This window comes from Falco naumanni, chromosome 4, assembly GCF_017639655.2.
Source record: "Falco naumanni isolate bFalNau1 chromosome 4, bFalNau1.pat, whole genome shotgun sequence".
NCBI classification, from domain to species: domain Eukaryota; kingdom Metazoa; phylum Chordata; class Aves; order Falconiformes; family Falconidae; genus Falco; species Falco naumanni.
Window position 1 is genome coordinate 109968651 of NC_054057.1, and position 15087 is coordinate 109983737.

General features: G+C 37.4%; 1 protein-coding gene across 1 annotated transcript in view; it reads right to left on the bottom strand.

Annotated features, from left to right (window-relative positions):
• The window catches only part of SYN2 (synapsin II), a 198970-nt gene that overhangs the window by 111096 nt on the left and 72787 nt on the right, over positions 1 to 15087 (bottom strand). Inside the window, exons 2-3 of the mRNA XM_040591760.1 lie at positions 6287 to 6344; positions 3207 to 3298 (exon numbers count right to left, since the gene is read on the bottom strand). Coding sequence (XP_040447694.1) covers positions 3207 to 3298; positions 6287 to 6344 — 150 coding nt within the window. The remainder of the gene's footprint in view (positions 1 to 3206; positions 3299 to 6286; positions 6345 to 15087) is intronic.

Here is a 15087-nt window from a genome sequence, read left to right on the forward strand (position 1 = left end):
ACCATCTTCAACTTACTCAGACCCTGACATTTAGTAACTGAAGGAGGTTATGGAAAACAGAAGACACAATGCAACAGGGTGGAGCCACCAGTACAGGGGCAAGTCACTGTCGACAGACTCTTTTCTGCATTCAGATTTTATAGGTGGAAAAAAAACTTGACTAGCTTGAAGCTGTCAACCTCCTGAAAGAAGTGTAACTGCAAGGTAAATTAAATTAGTGTAGTAAATCAGTGTAATTGTTTACTTGCCTTGAATAAATATAAGCTGTACGCTGGAGTGAAAAATTACAAAGATTACAAAATGATTCAGAAATCTCATTCTAGCAAAACAAAACAAACCCAAAACATGTTAAAATTTCTTCAGCAGTTTAAGATTCCAGTCTGAATGCAGTAGTCAAAGTATATTAGCTAGATTTTTAAGTTGGCTTTCAAATGCAATGCGTGACTTGGTAAAACCAACACTTTTGATTTGCTGTCAAAAATCATTAAAATGGCACTCTAGACCAATGGCTAAAACTCTAAAGAAATGCTTGTTTTTAAACAAGTTTCCAAAAAAATACTTGTAGCATAGTTCCGAGAATTTGTGATCTAGGTTTCAGGATGGTGTGCCAAGTGTTTGAAACACAGAAATTCAATTTGTTGGCACAGCATGAATATAATACTTAGAGGACTAATGATGCCTTAATCAAAACTGCAGACCACTCAGTGAAAGAAAGAGACCACCTCTATAATTTAAAATAGTGCTAAGGGAATTACACATCATCTCAAATACAGCATTGCATTTTTAAATAAAAGTAAAGAACACAAAGTGTCCTTTAAAATACCAATTTAATGAAACAGTTGGAGAATTGAGGCAAGGTACTTTAAAAAATAAAGATAAACTCCCATTTTTAGCTTTACAAAAACTCCTCAAAGGAACATGATACGTTTACATAATTGTTCTAGTGCTGTAATGACTGCTGGACAGAATGACTGTGTGTACAGAAGGTCATGAGAAAAATTTTAATCCTGGCTCACGCATTTGTAAGATCCAAAATCTCAGCGTTATGTAACATAAGATACCATTTTTCATGGTTTGATTTTCATTCACAAAATGAAATGAGCAAATGCCTGTTTATGGTTTTTTCCTCCTAAACCAAGACATCAAAAAAGCTGTCATTCAAATTTCTATGATTTTGCTAATGAATATTTTGCTCAAATCTATGATACGAGTTCACTTGGGACCTCAAATTAATAACACGTTCAAATTTTCATCTGAGTATTTAGGTGTTTATGCCTTTTTGGTAATGTGTTCATAGTCTGTATCCAATATGAACTTTGATGCCAGTGGGACCCGCAGCTTCTCCCATCTTTCTTAGTAGTTGAGACAGACCGAAACAAAGGAACGTGTCACACATCCTGTTGTCTGACCCAAATTCAATGCTGGATTTCAAATAAGGTTTCTTGTCAACTGAACATGTAAAGAATGCAGGGATGCTGACGGATATTACCTTAGTGACACATTCCAAGCTTCAGGCAATAAACTTCACAAACCAATCAGGCTTAAAGCAACATAAAGACTAGCACTTACCTGGAGATACAGAATATTTATGTTTCAAAAATATTTTCAAATATATTCTGTATCTCCAGATAAGTTATCACAGAAACAGAGAACTGCTCTCGTATCATGTCTAAATATCCCTGTCACACCGGAAAGCATGCACACACGTGCAGGTGTATCACACAGATTTGAGTGAAACATCAACCTCAGGTAGTTCTATTTGGTTAATTAAACTACCCATAAGACTGATAATATTATAAAATCCTCTGTCATCTAAATCTCAGAGTTATCTGATGACACAACAAGATGTATCTGTTTCTTAACATAAGCAGCAGCATTACAAAGATTTCTCAGAAACAGCAAATATACATCTTTGTAGATGCTATTTTCTGGAGGTTCCCAAATCACATTAAGTATTGACACATACCAAAGCTAACTTGGCCTCTATATTTTGGGTGTTTGTAGAGAGTTTTCCAAAGAAAAGCCACTAAGGAGTAGTGATCAAGATTTCCTGGCTCCAAAAATTTATCGCTGGAGAAAAAACACCACCATCACCACCACTACTAAAAATATCAAATCTCTTACTCTTCTAAGGAAATAATCTTGTGGATTTGGCAGAAGTGGTTGTTGTATTAAGCTGCAGTATTTTTAGAACACACAAGAGATTAAACTGTTGTGAGTTTTAAAGCATAAAGTACACAAAGTATTTTTTCATGATTTTTTTTACATGAATGAGCAGACATTTTCAAATCTTTTATTTGGACAGATGTTGTGCAAAAACATGATGATACAAGACATGCTGTATGCTAGCTCCCTGAACTCTTGCCTGAAGAGAAGCATAAGCAGTAAACAAAGATAAACATAAGCAGTTATCTACCACTGTTTGTTAGTGGCTTGATCCACGTTTCTGAATACACTTGTTCAGTCAAACAACTGCTATGCTATACTTAACTCATACTTAACTGCACTGGCCAAAATAGCTATAATTCTCATAAACCAGATAAAATATAGGACTTCCTGAAATAACTCGGTTAATATTTAAGCTTTCAATTTGCCCAGACATACCCCTGTTTTCTTCCCTTACATTTACAAGGCTGTTGACATCCTCGCTGAAAGAAATGGTAAAATTACCCTGCCTTCAATTGGAATAATCTTTTTTGGACAAAACAGTCTATTAGGAAATCTCAGGTTTTTAAACTGAAATTCTCAAACAGAAGTGATATTCCAGTAACTGTCCTGAGAGAAGTGCTATGACTTGGCTGTTTCAATAGAAAATATTCAATTTTTGGACTAAATACAGCTCATCTGGAAAACTCTGGCATGTACAAAGGTCACAAAGACCACCTTTATTTCTGAAGCAAAGATAAAACCCAAACCAATAACCCTAACTCCCAATTATGTATTTTTTTTTATAGCAGACTTCATTCCTATCTTACTCAAATCCACCTTTCATATGATCAAAACATTGAGAGATTCCCTTCCCACCACAAACAGGAAGTACTGCACTGATCACATACTTTTTTTCCTGTTTTTCATGCCAGTGACCAAAGTGCGTTGCAGTCAAAATCCCTATTGCACATATACAAAAAAAATCATTCACTACCTTTTCCGTGCATGCACTATGCCATTCATTGCTTTTTGCTGTTATTCTATATATTTTTTCTTACCTGACCACTTTAGTGCCATTTCGAAATACTTGGATATCTACTGCATAATTGCCATCAGCATGGGCTATCAAGTTGATTTCTGAAAATTCTGCCTATGAAAAGAAGACTCGCATTAGTCAGTCTCGTTTATTTTACCTTTATTTTCCTAAATCCCTTCTTTTAAGTGTTAGTATCCAAACTTCTGATAATATACATTTGGAATATAATGAGCACCAAAAGGATACAAATCCAACAGCATTTGCCACCTATGACACATCACATTTGAATAAATTCTGTACAAAGAAAGCAAAATGTAAACAACTTTTTCCAAAAAAGGACTATGGGGCAGTAGCAAGTGTATTTATTTATTCACGTCTGCACAGAAGTGTAGAGATTATATTTGTATGGTGTTTTCAGAGATTAATACAGACTCAACAAACATTTACATAAATTTTTGAAGAAAACAGTACAGAAGCAGCATTAAAATAACTGTGATAAACAGAATATTTTCTTTTAGGATTTAGTGTCTTTTCATATACTTTACCCCTATTTCATTTATGAGCATTTATTCTTTAAAAGATCTGGTGCTAATGAACAATTGACTTTCAAAATTCACAAATAAAGAACTTTTTCAAAGTATCTTCTCACCCTGGAAATGTGGTATTTAAAAGGAATCACTTCCATACTCTGAATCTACAGTTATTTGAAAGGAAAGGACAGGATGTTTTTCATTTATCCACAGTCTTTCATCAGCTTAGACTCTCAAGGCACTTTACAATAACATTACACAGCAGAACAATTGAAATGCAGCCAACTGTCTTCTAGTGCATAAATAAAAGTGTCTTTGCTGTCCCGGACACTAATACAGAATAGAGCGTGTCAGAATTCTCATTAGTCTCCTCTTGAAAAATAGTATCACTGAGTCTTCTAAAGTAAAATCTGTGTAAGGCTTTCAGAATTCAGTGTTCAGTTAAGGCAAGTGTTGCCTACTCTAACCACCCTCCCAACTCAATAGCTTAAGTATGTGCTTGATTTCAAGCATGGAGGTCTCTTCATTAAATCCCATACGCTTATATACTGTCTCAGACCAGTGTTATAGTGTTCTAAACACAAGGGGTAGTTTTAAGATTATTATAAAAGCAGTACAAATGGTGAGAGATTGAAATATTTGTATCGTGCTGACAATATTAAAGTATCATTTAAAATATATTTAATCTGAGATTGACAACTGATCTCCCCAATTAATAAAACATATTAAACAATTACAAGGATTCACAATGTAGGTTTTGTAGTTCAAAAGCTTAGCACACAGTGGAAAACATTGTGCATTAAGATAGGTTGCTGTAAGTAGTGTAAAACTAAAATAACGGTCTCTGGTATTAGCAAAAGTACACTAAAGTAGTTGTTAATAACTATTTGTATATGACTGCCACAGTGCTAACGTTTTACAAAGTGATTAATAGGGTTTAGAAACTTTCAATTTCTTACTGATTAAAGGTGGTTCTGGTCCTAGAAGAGACCATATGAAGGAAATTCTAGGCTTACACAGAGCTTTTGTTAGTATTAAATAGACAGTGCACGTGATGTCAATGGCATGGTCTGATCTAGGTGTGAATGGTATTTGGGGACAAAACAGCATGTCTTCTTTTTCCTGTCTCTCCCTCAATGCCCTTGAAGATCCCTGGCAACGCTTTCCATGTTTCAAAGCCAAGAACATCAGCAGATATTCAATGGTGTAAAGAATGGAGCAAAGCTAGATGCTGTACTATCACAGTGAATTTAGATAAGCTGAATCCACACAGCTAGTGATAATTTTCCCTCACTCTTTGAAATTCCAGTGACAAAACAATTCAGTTTAAAGTACCGAAGCCTCTTACAGTAGCATCTACTTGTAGAATTCAAGATTGAAAAGCGGTAAAAAGACATTTAATTCCCTGGTCTCAGATATCTATCTCAAATAAAATAGCCAAAATTCTAATGGACCCTGAATTATATCTCCATATTTATTCAGTGCTTTTTTAAAAAAATCCACACGCTAGCACTGCAACCAAAGTGTATGTATATTCTTAAGTGAAGGACTTAGTGATAAAAAAAATAATGCATCATGTAATTCGTGGAGTGTCTGGGAAATTCAGTCTCTAAGCAACAACTTGGGAATATGACATCTTTTTAATGTGCAAATTATGGTCGGAATCTTGAAAAAGAGCTGACTGGGCACCAAAAAGGACTGCCATGGTGTAACCCCAGCTGGCAGCTCAGCCCCGCACAGCCGCTCGCTCACTGCCCTGCAGTGGGATGGGGGAGAGGATCAGAAGGCTAAAAGTGAGAAAACTCACGGGTGAAGATCAAGGCAGTCTAATCAGTAAAGCAAAAGCCACACATAAGCAAAGCAAATCAAGGAATGCATTCAACACTTCCACGGGCAGGCAGGTGTGCAGCCACCTCCAGGAAAACAGGGCTCCGCCACACGTAACGGTGACTTGGGAAGACAAATGCCATCACCCCAAACATCCCCCCTTCCTCCCCCAGCTTTATATGCTGAGCACGATGTCCTATGGTATGGAATGTCCCTTGGGTCAGTTGGGGTCAGCTGTCCTGCCTGTGCCCCCCCCCCCCCCCCCCCAGCTTCATGTGCCCCCCAGCCTGCTCGCTGGTGGCGTGGCGTGAGAAGCAGCAAAGACCTCGGCTGTGTGTAAGCACTGCTCAGCAGTAACTAAATCATCCCTGAATTAACACTGTTTTCAGCACAAATCCGAAACACAGCCCCATACCAGCTACTAAGAAGAAATTAACTCTATCCCAGCCAAAACTAGCACATCTACTTAACTTGTGAGGTTTTATTGAAGTACAAGGGCTTATGTATCTACCTACACATATCTGCATACAGGATCATAGGACACTTTAGGTTGGAAAAGACCCTTAAGATCATCACATCCAACCATTAACCTAACACTACCAAGTTCACCGCTAAACCATGTCCCTACGCACCACATCTACACATTTTTTAAATATCTTCAGGGAGGTGTGTGTTTATACATATACATGTGTTTGTATAAATAAACAAATATAAAAATAACACTCAGATTAAGTAATTTAGTTACCTGTTCAACCTTTATGTCATATTCTCCATGGACCTTTTTTCCACGAAAAGCCTTGGCCCTGCAGGAAAAAAGGGAGAGAGAAAATCAAGGATATAGGTATCTGTAATCAGTAGCTATATAAAAGCTTCCTGTATGGCCTTCCTATCTTGAGAATACACTGATCTACTAGTTCAATCTACCTACTACACAGATACAATTCTCTATCCTTTGACATCCTTGGGCCCTTAACATCCCATCACACGGTATTTGGGGATTAAAAAGCATAATGTGATTTTCAACATTAAAGTACATACTTAAGTATACTGCAACACATATTGCACAATTACTTATTAATATAAAATGAGTACCATTAAAAAGATGCAATCTTGCTCTCATTAAAGTCAATACCACCAGTGGAAATTCATTCCAATGAATTTCAACTCAGTGAATGGATTTCAGTAACAGCCACTCATGGCAATCTTTATCCAACTAATTTATTTAGAAAAACTGGTTTATTGAAACACTATGCTTAGAAACTTCATATTTTTTTTAAAGAAATTTATCAGAGGTACTGGAGACTGCTGTCACCAAAGATGAAAGCGCATGATTTACTAATCAGGTTTGCTTTTTCTAAACTATAACTTGAGACAATGCAATTAATCTGAAGGAGTGTTTATGAGTAATCATTGTACACCAGGATTGCTATGATAAAACAGAACTGAATTCAGCGATCCAGTCTCCCAAGGCTGACAAGCAGACATTCTTCTAGGAATGTTAGTTAGTTCTATGCCTTAGGCAGCATGTATCTGCTTTGGAGTAAATGGGAATTTTTTAAAAAATAATAAATCTGTTCACAAAATGGAACTACTCTAACACTCTGAAGGTGGAAAGGGGATGTGGTATCAGTTTCTCTGCACCTTTTTTGCTCAAGACTAAGCTTAGAGTACCTTTCTGGCTTTTATTATATGTGGGCCACAATTTGTTGCACAATCCAAAAACAGAACACCACAGGACATCTTCTCAAGTGTTAACAAAAAGTACCACCTTTACCCATTTTCAGCATCTGACAAAATGCTATTCAATTAAATCTACTTCATCAGTGAAAGTAATGTATATTACATGTTAAAACCATTCATCATTGCTTTTGGAAAATCCTTTTCCCACTGACATCCAGAAGAGTTTCACCACTGGTTTCAATAGTGAAAGAACCAAACTTCTAAATAATCAACTGAAAACAGTGCCTTTGGCAACAAAGTTTTTAGAGGTATGTTAGGTATCATGGATAACATATGGTAGAAAGCAAAGAAAGTGTTTACACTGAAATGGCATTCTAAAATATTGCCCAACAATTAATACTGTACAAATACACAACTAGTAAGAAGATAACAATAAAGAAAGCATTTGCGTTACTATATGTTTTCTTATAATAAATCCACATGAAATATGAAGTTTGAAATCCATCATTTTATTATAGGAGGCGCATACTCAGCATAATGTTATCAAATGTTTTTGGCAATAACAAAAGTAGAATTTAAATATACAATGTCAAAAGTCTAACTTAAATATCATTAACCACTTACTTTTCTGTCCAAATTTGTTTTGAAATTCCATATAGCGAATATGAAAATTACCTCTTGAAAACTTTGAAGATGTCTGGACATGGCTTAAGTTTTATAATGCTCTTTATGCTGAAGCTTCAGCTGGGCCACGTTAATCCAACAGGGACAGGAAAACCAAGGACATCTGTATTACTTCTATGAGAAGTCCACAAAAGCCAGACCAGAGAGGAAGTTATCATGTTCAAAGATAACACCACACCTACCTCAGAAGAAAAGCAACCAATTCATAACAACGGACAACTTCAATGCCTCTTTGAAAAACTAAAATTTACCACTTAAAAAATATTTCAAACTGCAGTGGTGATTCCCATCAGTTTAACAGTAATGTTATTGCTGAATTTTACTGGGAACAGGACGAGCACCTAGATTTGTTCTGATGTGGCAATAGGTGAGGTAAATGCATTACTGGACATCACATAACACAAATTTAATTTGAATAGAATTACGTTGGCTACATAACATGATAATGTTACAGTGAAGCTGTCTCTTGAACATGGGAAAATAAGCTTAGAGCAAGACTCAGTTTCTTCAAAGCTGAATGCTAACTTGACCATATAGAGAGATTAAGCCTCCCCCAGTGCTTACCCTAAGAGGTATCAGCAACCAATCCCTTCTTTAAGAGAGGAAAGAGAACTAAGAAGCCAGCGAGAGCCCAAGAGAGGGTCTTCTATTCTTTAGCACCGGGTCCACTGCACATATTGGAATGGGCTCAAAACAACAGTTAATTATTAATTAGTGAGATGCTATTCTTTTAAATTCTGTCTTTCTATTTAAACATCATTTAGATGAGGCAACCTTTCAACAGCTAAACTCTGGCATGACTCACATTTCAACAAATGACTTCAGCTATGAAAATAAACAGTAGTAGTAAGTGCTGAAGTTAAGCAATCTGGGGCTTGAAAACAAACATGACTTTTAATCATTTAAAGAGACTTAATTTCAAAGTAGCTTTAACCAACAGCTTTTATAAAAATGTATAACATTCAGTAATATTGTCCAAGTGTTGAGCCAGAATCTGCAAGAATTTCCTATGATATCCTAAAAAATAACTTACAGCTAAAAGTCATGACTCAGCAACTTCAGAAAAAACTCTAAGATTAGCATGTTTCCTGGGAAATAGAACCTAGTTTTCATTTTATTTACTGTACTTAGGAAATACAGTCATACCCTGCTTGAATTATTTCCCATTTGCAATATGAGAAATGTGCAATCTTATCATAAAGACATGTATGACATGTTTTAATTAATTTATATTTTCTTACTGAGGGGAGATGGAGAAAAAAATTCTCTGTTGTTATTGATTTATAGAATTCCACTGAATTGTAGTTTGGATTCCCTGTTATGCCTTATTACTCTGAGTACTGAGCATGGAATACCTGCGTATTAACCCTTGGCGCACCTCCACAGGAAGGAATTCACGCTTTCCGTCCAGGGACCCCAGACAAGGTGTTTGAGAAGAGTGAGGTTAGCTGTCAGCGTGAGTAAAGTTAAAAAACCAAATGTGCCCCAATTCAAGTGTCATATGACTGCCTATAGTTGATGATTTCTTGCATTGGTTGGTTGGGGGGGGGGGGGGGAGGGGAAGAGAAGGAAAGAAAGCAGTTTATTAATCTGAAACTCTGAGTAACTGCTTGCTTGCCAAAGCCTAAAGGCAGAGAAAACAGACAGCTACTAATATGGATGCTGCCTATTGGAGTTACAAGCATGACCTCTTATAGTCAGCATCTTTTCCAAATATGTGAAATATTTATGTATTTCTTGCTTTGTTTTGTGGTTAAAGATCTTTACACAACCGTAGGATATACAGTTGCCATAGATGCAGCCTAATACAAACTCATACTGCTTACTGAACTTTGGCAAGGACAATGAATGAAGTAGCAGTCACTAGAAGTGTTTCAAATACGTAAGAAAGACCTGAAATATTTCCCTCTTAAAATACATAGCATCTATGTACATTTCCACAGTATCTTACTATGCCATGAAACCACAGTTTAAACCACATTTAAACGAATAAAGCATTAAAACCGGTGCTACATTTGATCGGCAGCAAAATCAACAGGAAAAATCACTTGCTAACACGCAATGGGTTTTACTGCTTCAGCTTGTATTCTTTAACTCGGCAGCGATGAGCTGGTCAGCAACAGTCTTTCCTAAAGTCAAAGCACACGTCCAGCAAACAGGTGGGGTCCAGTCCTGCAAACTACTGCTTTTGTGCATCACTCACCTGTTCTCACAGCTTCCAACACCGCGACTAGTGCCTGTCAGTTCAGCGCAGCACTTGTAGGCTGCCTTCTGTATGACCAACAGAATGTGCACAGGGTTTGGTTCCGTTTGAACACCAATTTCTGGGCACGTCTGTACAGTGATCTGGAAATGAACGACCAATCCTATCAAGAAGAAGATTGTGTGCTCAAAAATAATTACGGCACCGGTTTACGACAACAGGGCAGTCTGTTCATCGTTCGGAACAGTGACAACTGCAGACCGTCAACACTTCCACACCGCTAGCATCGTTTACGTCGGGCAGGGCAACACGCAGGTACACACACAGCTGTCTCAGGGAACTGGTTCACTGGGATTGCCGCGCGCATGCGAGGATGCTGGCGGAGTACTGACACTGAACCAGCCCGACCTCAACAGGCATGAAAAGCAGGGCACGCTAGCCTCGTAACAGAACAGAGAATGTGAAGAGAAAGCAAGCCCGGTCTTCAAGTTCAAATTGAGTTAGAAATAACTGGTTATTTAATTGAAGGGGAGAGAGAGGCGAGAGAGTAGATTTAGTCTCAAAGTTTTTGTACCAGAAAAACTATGGTTTGTATATGCTGCTCTAATTTCATGCTGAATCAGAAACAGTCAATCTACCCCCAGCTGCTAGTATTTTCTATTAATTTAATAGCAATATGACTGTGTCTAAGATTTCGCCAGCATCCCATTTGTACTGCTAGGTGATCTGGTAACACAGGTGCTAAAAAGACACAGAACACTGGCGTAATCATAGAATCCCTCAGGTTAGAAGGGAGCCATAAGGATCCTTGCAGGACACCTAACACTAAACCATATGACTAAGAGCATTGTCCAGATGCTCCTTGAGCTCTGACAGGCTTGGTGCCATGGCCACTTCCCTGGGGAGCCTGTTCCAGCGACTGACCGCCCTTCCAGTGAAGAATCTTTTCGTAATGTCCAGTCCGCACTTCCCCTGGCATGGCTTCATTCCACTCCCTGGTGTCCTGTCACTGGTCATCAGAGAGAGGAGGTCAGCACCTCCCCCCCCGCTGTCACCCCTCAGCTGATCACCTTGTCCGAGGTGGAGAATCCAGCAGTTGCTCTTGTTAAATTTCATACGTTCAGTAGACTTGTCTACTGTCCCATGAGAAAGTATTGAACAATCTAATAAAATCATGTATCTTTTAATTAACATTTCATTGATATAATCTAGACACATTCTAAGTACATGGTTTTTAGAACAGCAGTTAGTTCTAAATATATTTGTTTTCAGTATGAAATCAAAAGAATCTGTCAAGGAAATAAAGGCTTAAAAACATGATCACGTACATATCACGAATCCACAATAAGGATCACTTTAAGGAGCAGGATTATTACTTCTTCCATATGCTGAGGACTTTTTAGACTGTTATTCGGACTTCTGTAAACATATGAAAACCATAAGAAACTGTGATCAAAATACGCATATGGTAAGATTTGCATAATGTTTTCATTTTATGTGACCTAATCTACAATCTACTGAAACCAGTGGGAATCTCTCTACCAACATCAATGGGCTCTGCAACCGTCTGATAGTATCAACAGTTGCTACACCAACTTCCACCCAATCAGCTTAGCTATAAAGCTCACCATTTGGAACTGCTATGATGATGCTATCGTGACTAAATACAACAAATTATTAAGAAATGCGGTTTACAGACTTTCTTTTATTTACTTGTCCCACATTTCTCCAAGACGCTGGTAAGAGACATAAAAAAAATTAAAGTATCCTATTTAAAACCTGATTCTTAAAGACCTTAACACTCTTAAATAAATTACTTAGATTCTGTAAAGACCGATTTGGATTTAAAACATCATCTTTTTTTCTTCTGTACTGTAAAGTTATACTTTTGGCACTTGACCCAGCCAGTATTTCACTCTCACATAAAACAGTTATGCTTTGTCAAGCTATTACTCCATACAGAAATTGTCTTAAAGGAAGCAGACCGTCACCACAAGAGTTATAGAAGTGACAGAACATATCAAATGCATGACTTTTAGTTCTACTAGTGCTCCCTGTTGAGTTGGATTTCATTAGGTTAATGACGATCTCCATTACCAGGAGCCTGTAAATTTGAACAGCAGCACATTTCATTGGGTCTGAAATAGCACGGCTTATTTTAACAGGTTCCATAGCTCACATTTGTATTGGGCCAGTTAAGTTTTGCTGTTAATTACTCAGCTTGATGAAATGTTGTATTCAATGGAGGCACTGTAATTGGCAAGGACACACAGATTGTTCTTTCTAGTAATTCACTGTGTGATCTGACAATTCACAGAAACCCTAACCAAAAATTGATTAATTTCATAAAAACCTTTTTTTCCCCCTCAGTATGACAGTCAAGACACAATTTATGCAGTCCTCATTCTAAGTCATTGCCTAACTTTTCAAAAGGGAAAATAAAACCTTCATAAAAAAAGAAAGGAAAAAAAAAAAAGTGCTAGCTTCTGCCAATAAGTAACATATGAACAACTGCATTTCAGCCCATTATTTGCTCAATGGAGGTCACAATAGAAATGAGCTCTGAACATTTTCTTCTGTGCCCAATGGCACAACATGGCCACCATTTTTTTTTAATATATCACATTGTTTCCACCAGTACAATATGTCTCAGTCTTTCACTGTATATCTTTACTTGAAATTACTGTCTCGACTACTCTTATACCAATTTCATCAATGGGGGTACATGGAAAGAGAATTACTGGGAACAAAAGTGAGCACTTGCAGTCCTAGGGCACATAAGAGAGTTATCCCAAATAGCCTAATATGAGACCTGCTCTACCAAGCCACAGGCTTTCTTCATCGCTGGTCTGCCCAGTTTAATTGAGGACCATGAAAGCACAGCTACCCCAGCAGTTCAAACATAACAGGGCAGCAGAAGACATCTCTAGAAGCAGCCATCCTCTGTAACAAGGCTTTCCCTCCTCTGACTTCTGTAACTTGCAGCAAAGCCTTTGTTAAATATGTGCTCAAAGAACAGAGCTCCTGTGCGGAGCCTTTCCTCTGCAAAGGCACTGAGCCATCGCACCCTTCCCCAGCCCCTCTACCAGGGATGGCTAAACTCACAAAAAAGCAGAGTACACACTTCCCAGTGGAGGATTTTCCCGATCAGACAGTGCAGAATGTGTGAAGAGATTCAGCTCTAAAAGCATATCAAAAAAGAAAGCATAGTGATCTAGAAATAAAGAATGCAAGCTTATTAAGTAACAATTACTCTGTTTCCCTTTTTGTGCTGCATATCCACCTTGCTAGAAATGTTGTTGTTTTTTTTTAGAATAGCTTTATATGTGGCACCTTCAGAGGCTTTCACAATCTCTGACTCAATCCCTTTGTTTTTCCCACCTAATTTGTTACTAGACTTTTCTTTTTTAACAAATTACTTCATCCCCTTGGCATATATTTGAATGTTATCTCTGTTACTCTGATTATTTAAACAAAACAGTGTCATTTTGTTCTTTTACAGAACAGATCTTCCAGCCCAAGAACGACCTTTGTTGTTTTAATATGGAGCCTACCTATTTGTCACACTGTTCTGTGCCTGAATGCAGTGTTTTCACCAGAAATCTAACAAAAACGAAAGTGCCTCCTACTCTTGAATCTTTCATTTGAGCTCAATTTTTCTGGGTCTTTTGAAGCACACACTTTACTGAAAATGCCTAATTTTCTGCCCACTCAAGGTGAAACAAGTACTCTTTCATGACCAAATGCTAGTGGTAATGTCTCAAAATCCCACACCTCCGATTATGTAATATTTACCATTAGCCCATTCCTTCTGTGCAAGATTTATAGTCACGATGTAATTTCTGTGGGCTTTTTGTAAACTAGATGACAAATGAAAGTATTTTTAAATGTTCATTCCATCATCACTAGAAGACCTCATATGTGATGCAACACATTATAACCTTTTCCAAATCTGTTAGACTCATTAGAACAACGCTTTCCCATGGTTTAGGGTCATAAAAATATTTTGTACTCATGAGATGAACAGAAAGTCCCAAATCTTATGCAGGAAAACATCACTAGCCAGATTAGGCTAACAAAATATTACTGTTTAAATACTGGTGAAGGTTTTAGTGGTTCTTAGTGCTATAGGACTTAAACTGCATCTTCTCCACCAGCTGCTGTAAGTTCCTTAATCTTATCTACTATAGCCAATGTAATAATATTGCAGGCTAAATAACAAAGTTAAATTTGTCATTTCCAAGTCTCCCCACCAATTAAGTCGACCTTTCTTTCCAACTTTTCATTCTATTGCGAACAAAGAATAAGTTAATGTTAATGAGCAGCTCCACTGTTTAGAAAGTAAAGCACTCTATCTTGAATAAGTGGCAGAAATGTTGCACAATGCAGTCACTGGTGATTAGTTTATGACAGAAAAAAACTAAACCATCTAGAAATATTTTAGTTTACTTTTTTTTCCTACCAAGATAAATAAAATAAAGCAAGCCTAAAAGACTTCACACTAACAGAAGGTGATTTCTGACAACACCTGAAACACCATAAAGACCAGCATGGAGTAAAAGAGTCTTTGAGGCTGAATCCACATTATTGATAAACTGTTCGGCAAGAATTTATCTGCCTTTTAATTTTGCTATTTATACTGAATTTTCTAAGGTATTTTAATGCCTCAAAGCAAGATGCATGACTCTGTGAGGTGAGAAAGTCGGAATCATTTATGTCTGGAGACATTACAAGGCGATACTTTGTACTTAACATCTTGGGCTATGTAAACATACCAAAAAATTTTTTTTTTGCATTTTCACCTTTGAGGATCCTGCATTTAATATAGAAACTGTATCTTCGAAACCTCTCCAGCTGGTTCCCCTCTGTGCTTGCCCTATAGACAAGTCATGCATGTCTGTGGGAGAAAGCAGGAGAGCCAGGGCGCACCTCTGAGCCCCAGTTTGCCAGTTGAATCAGACTGAGCACATCAAACCGTC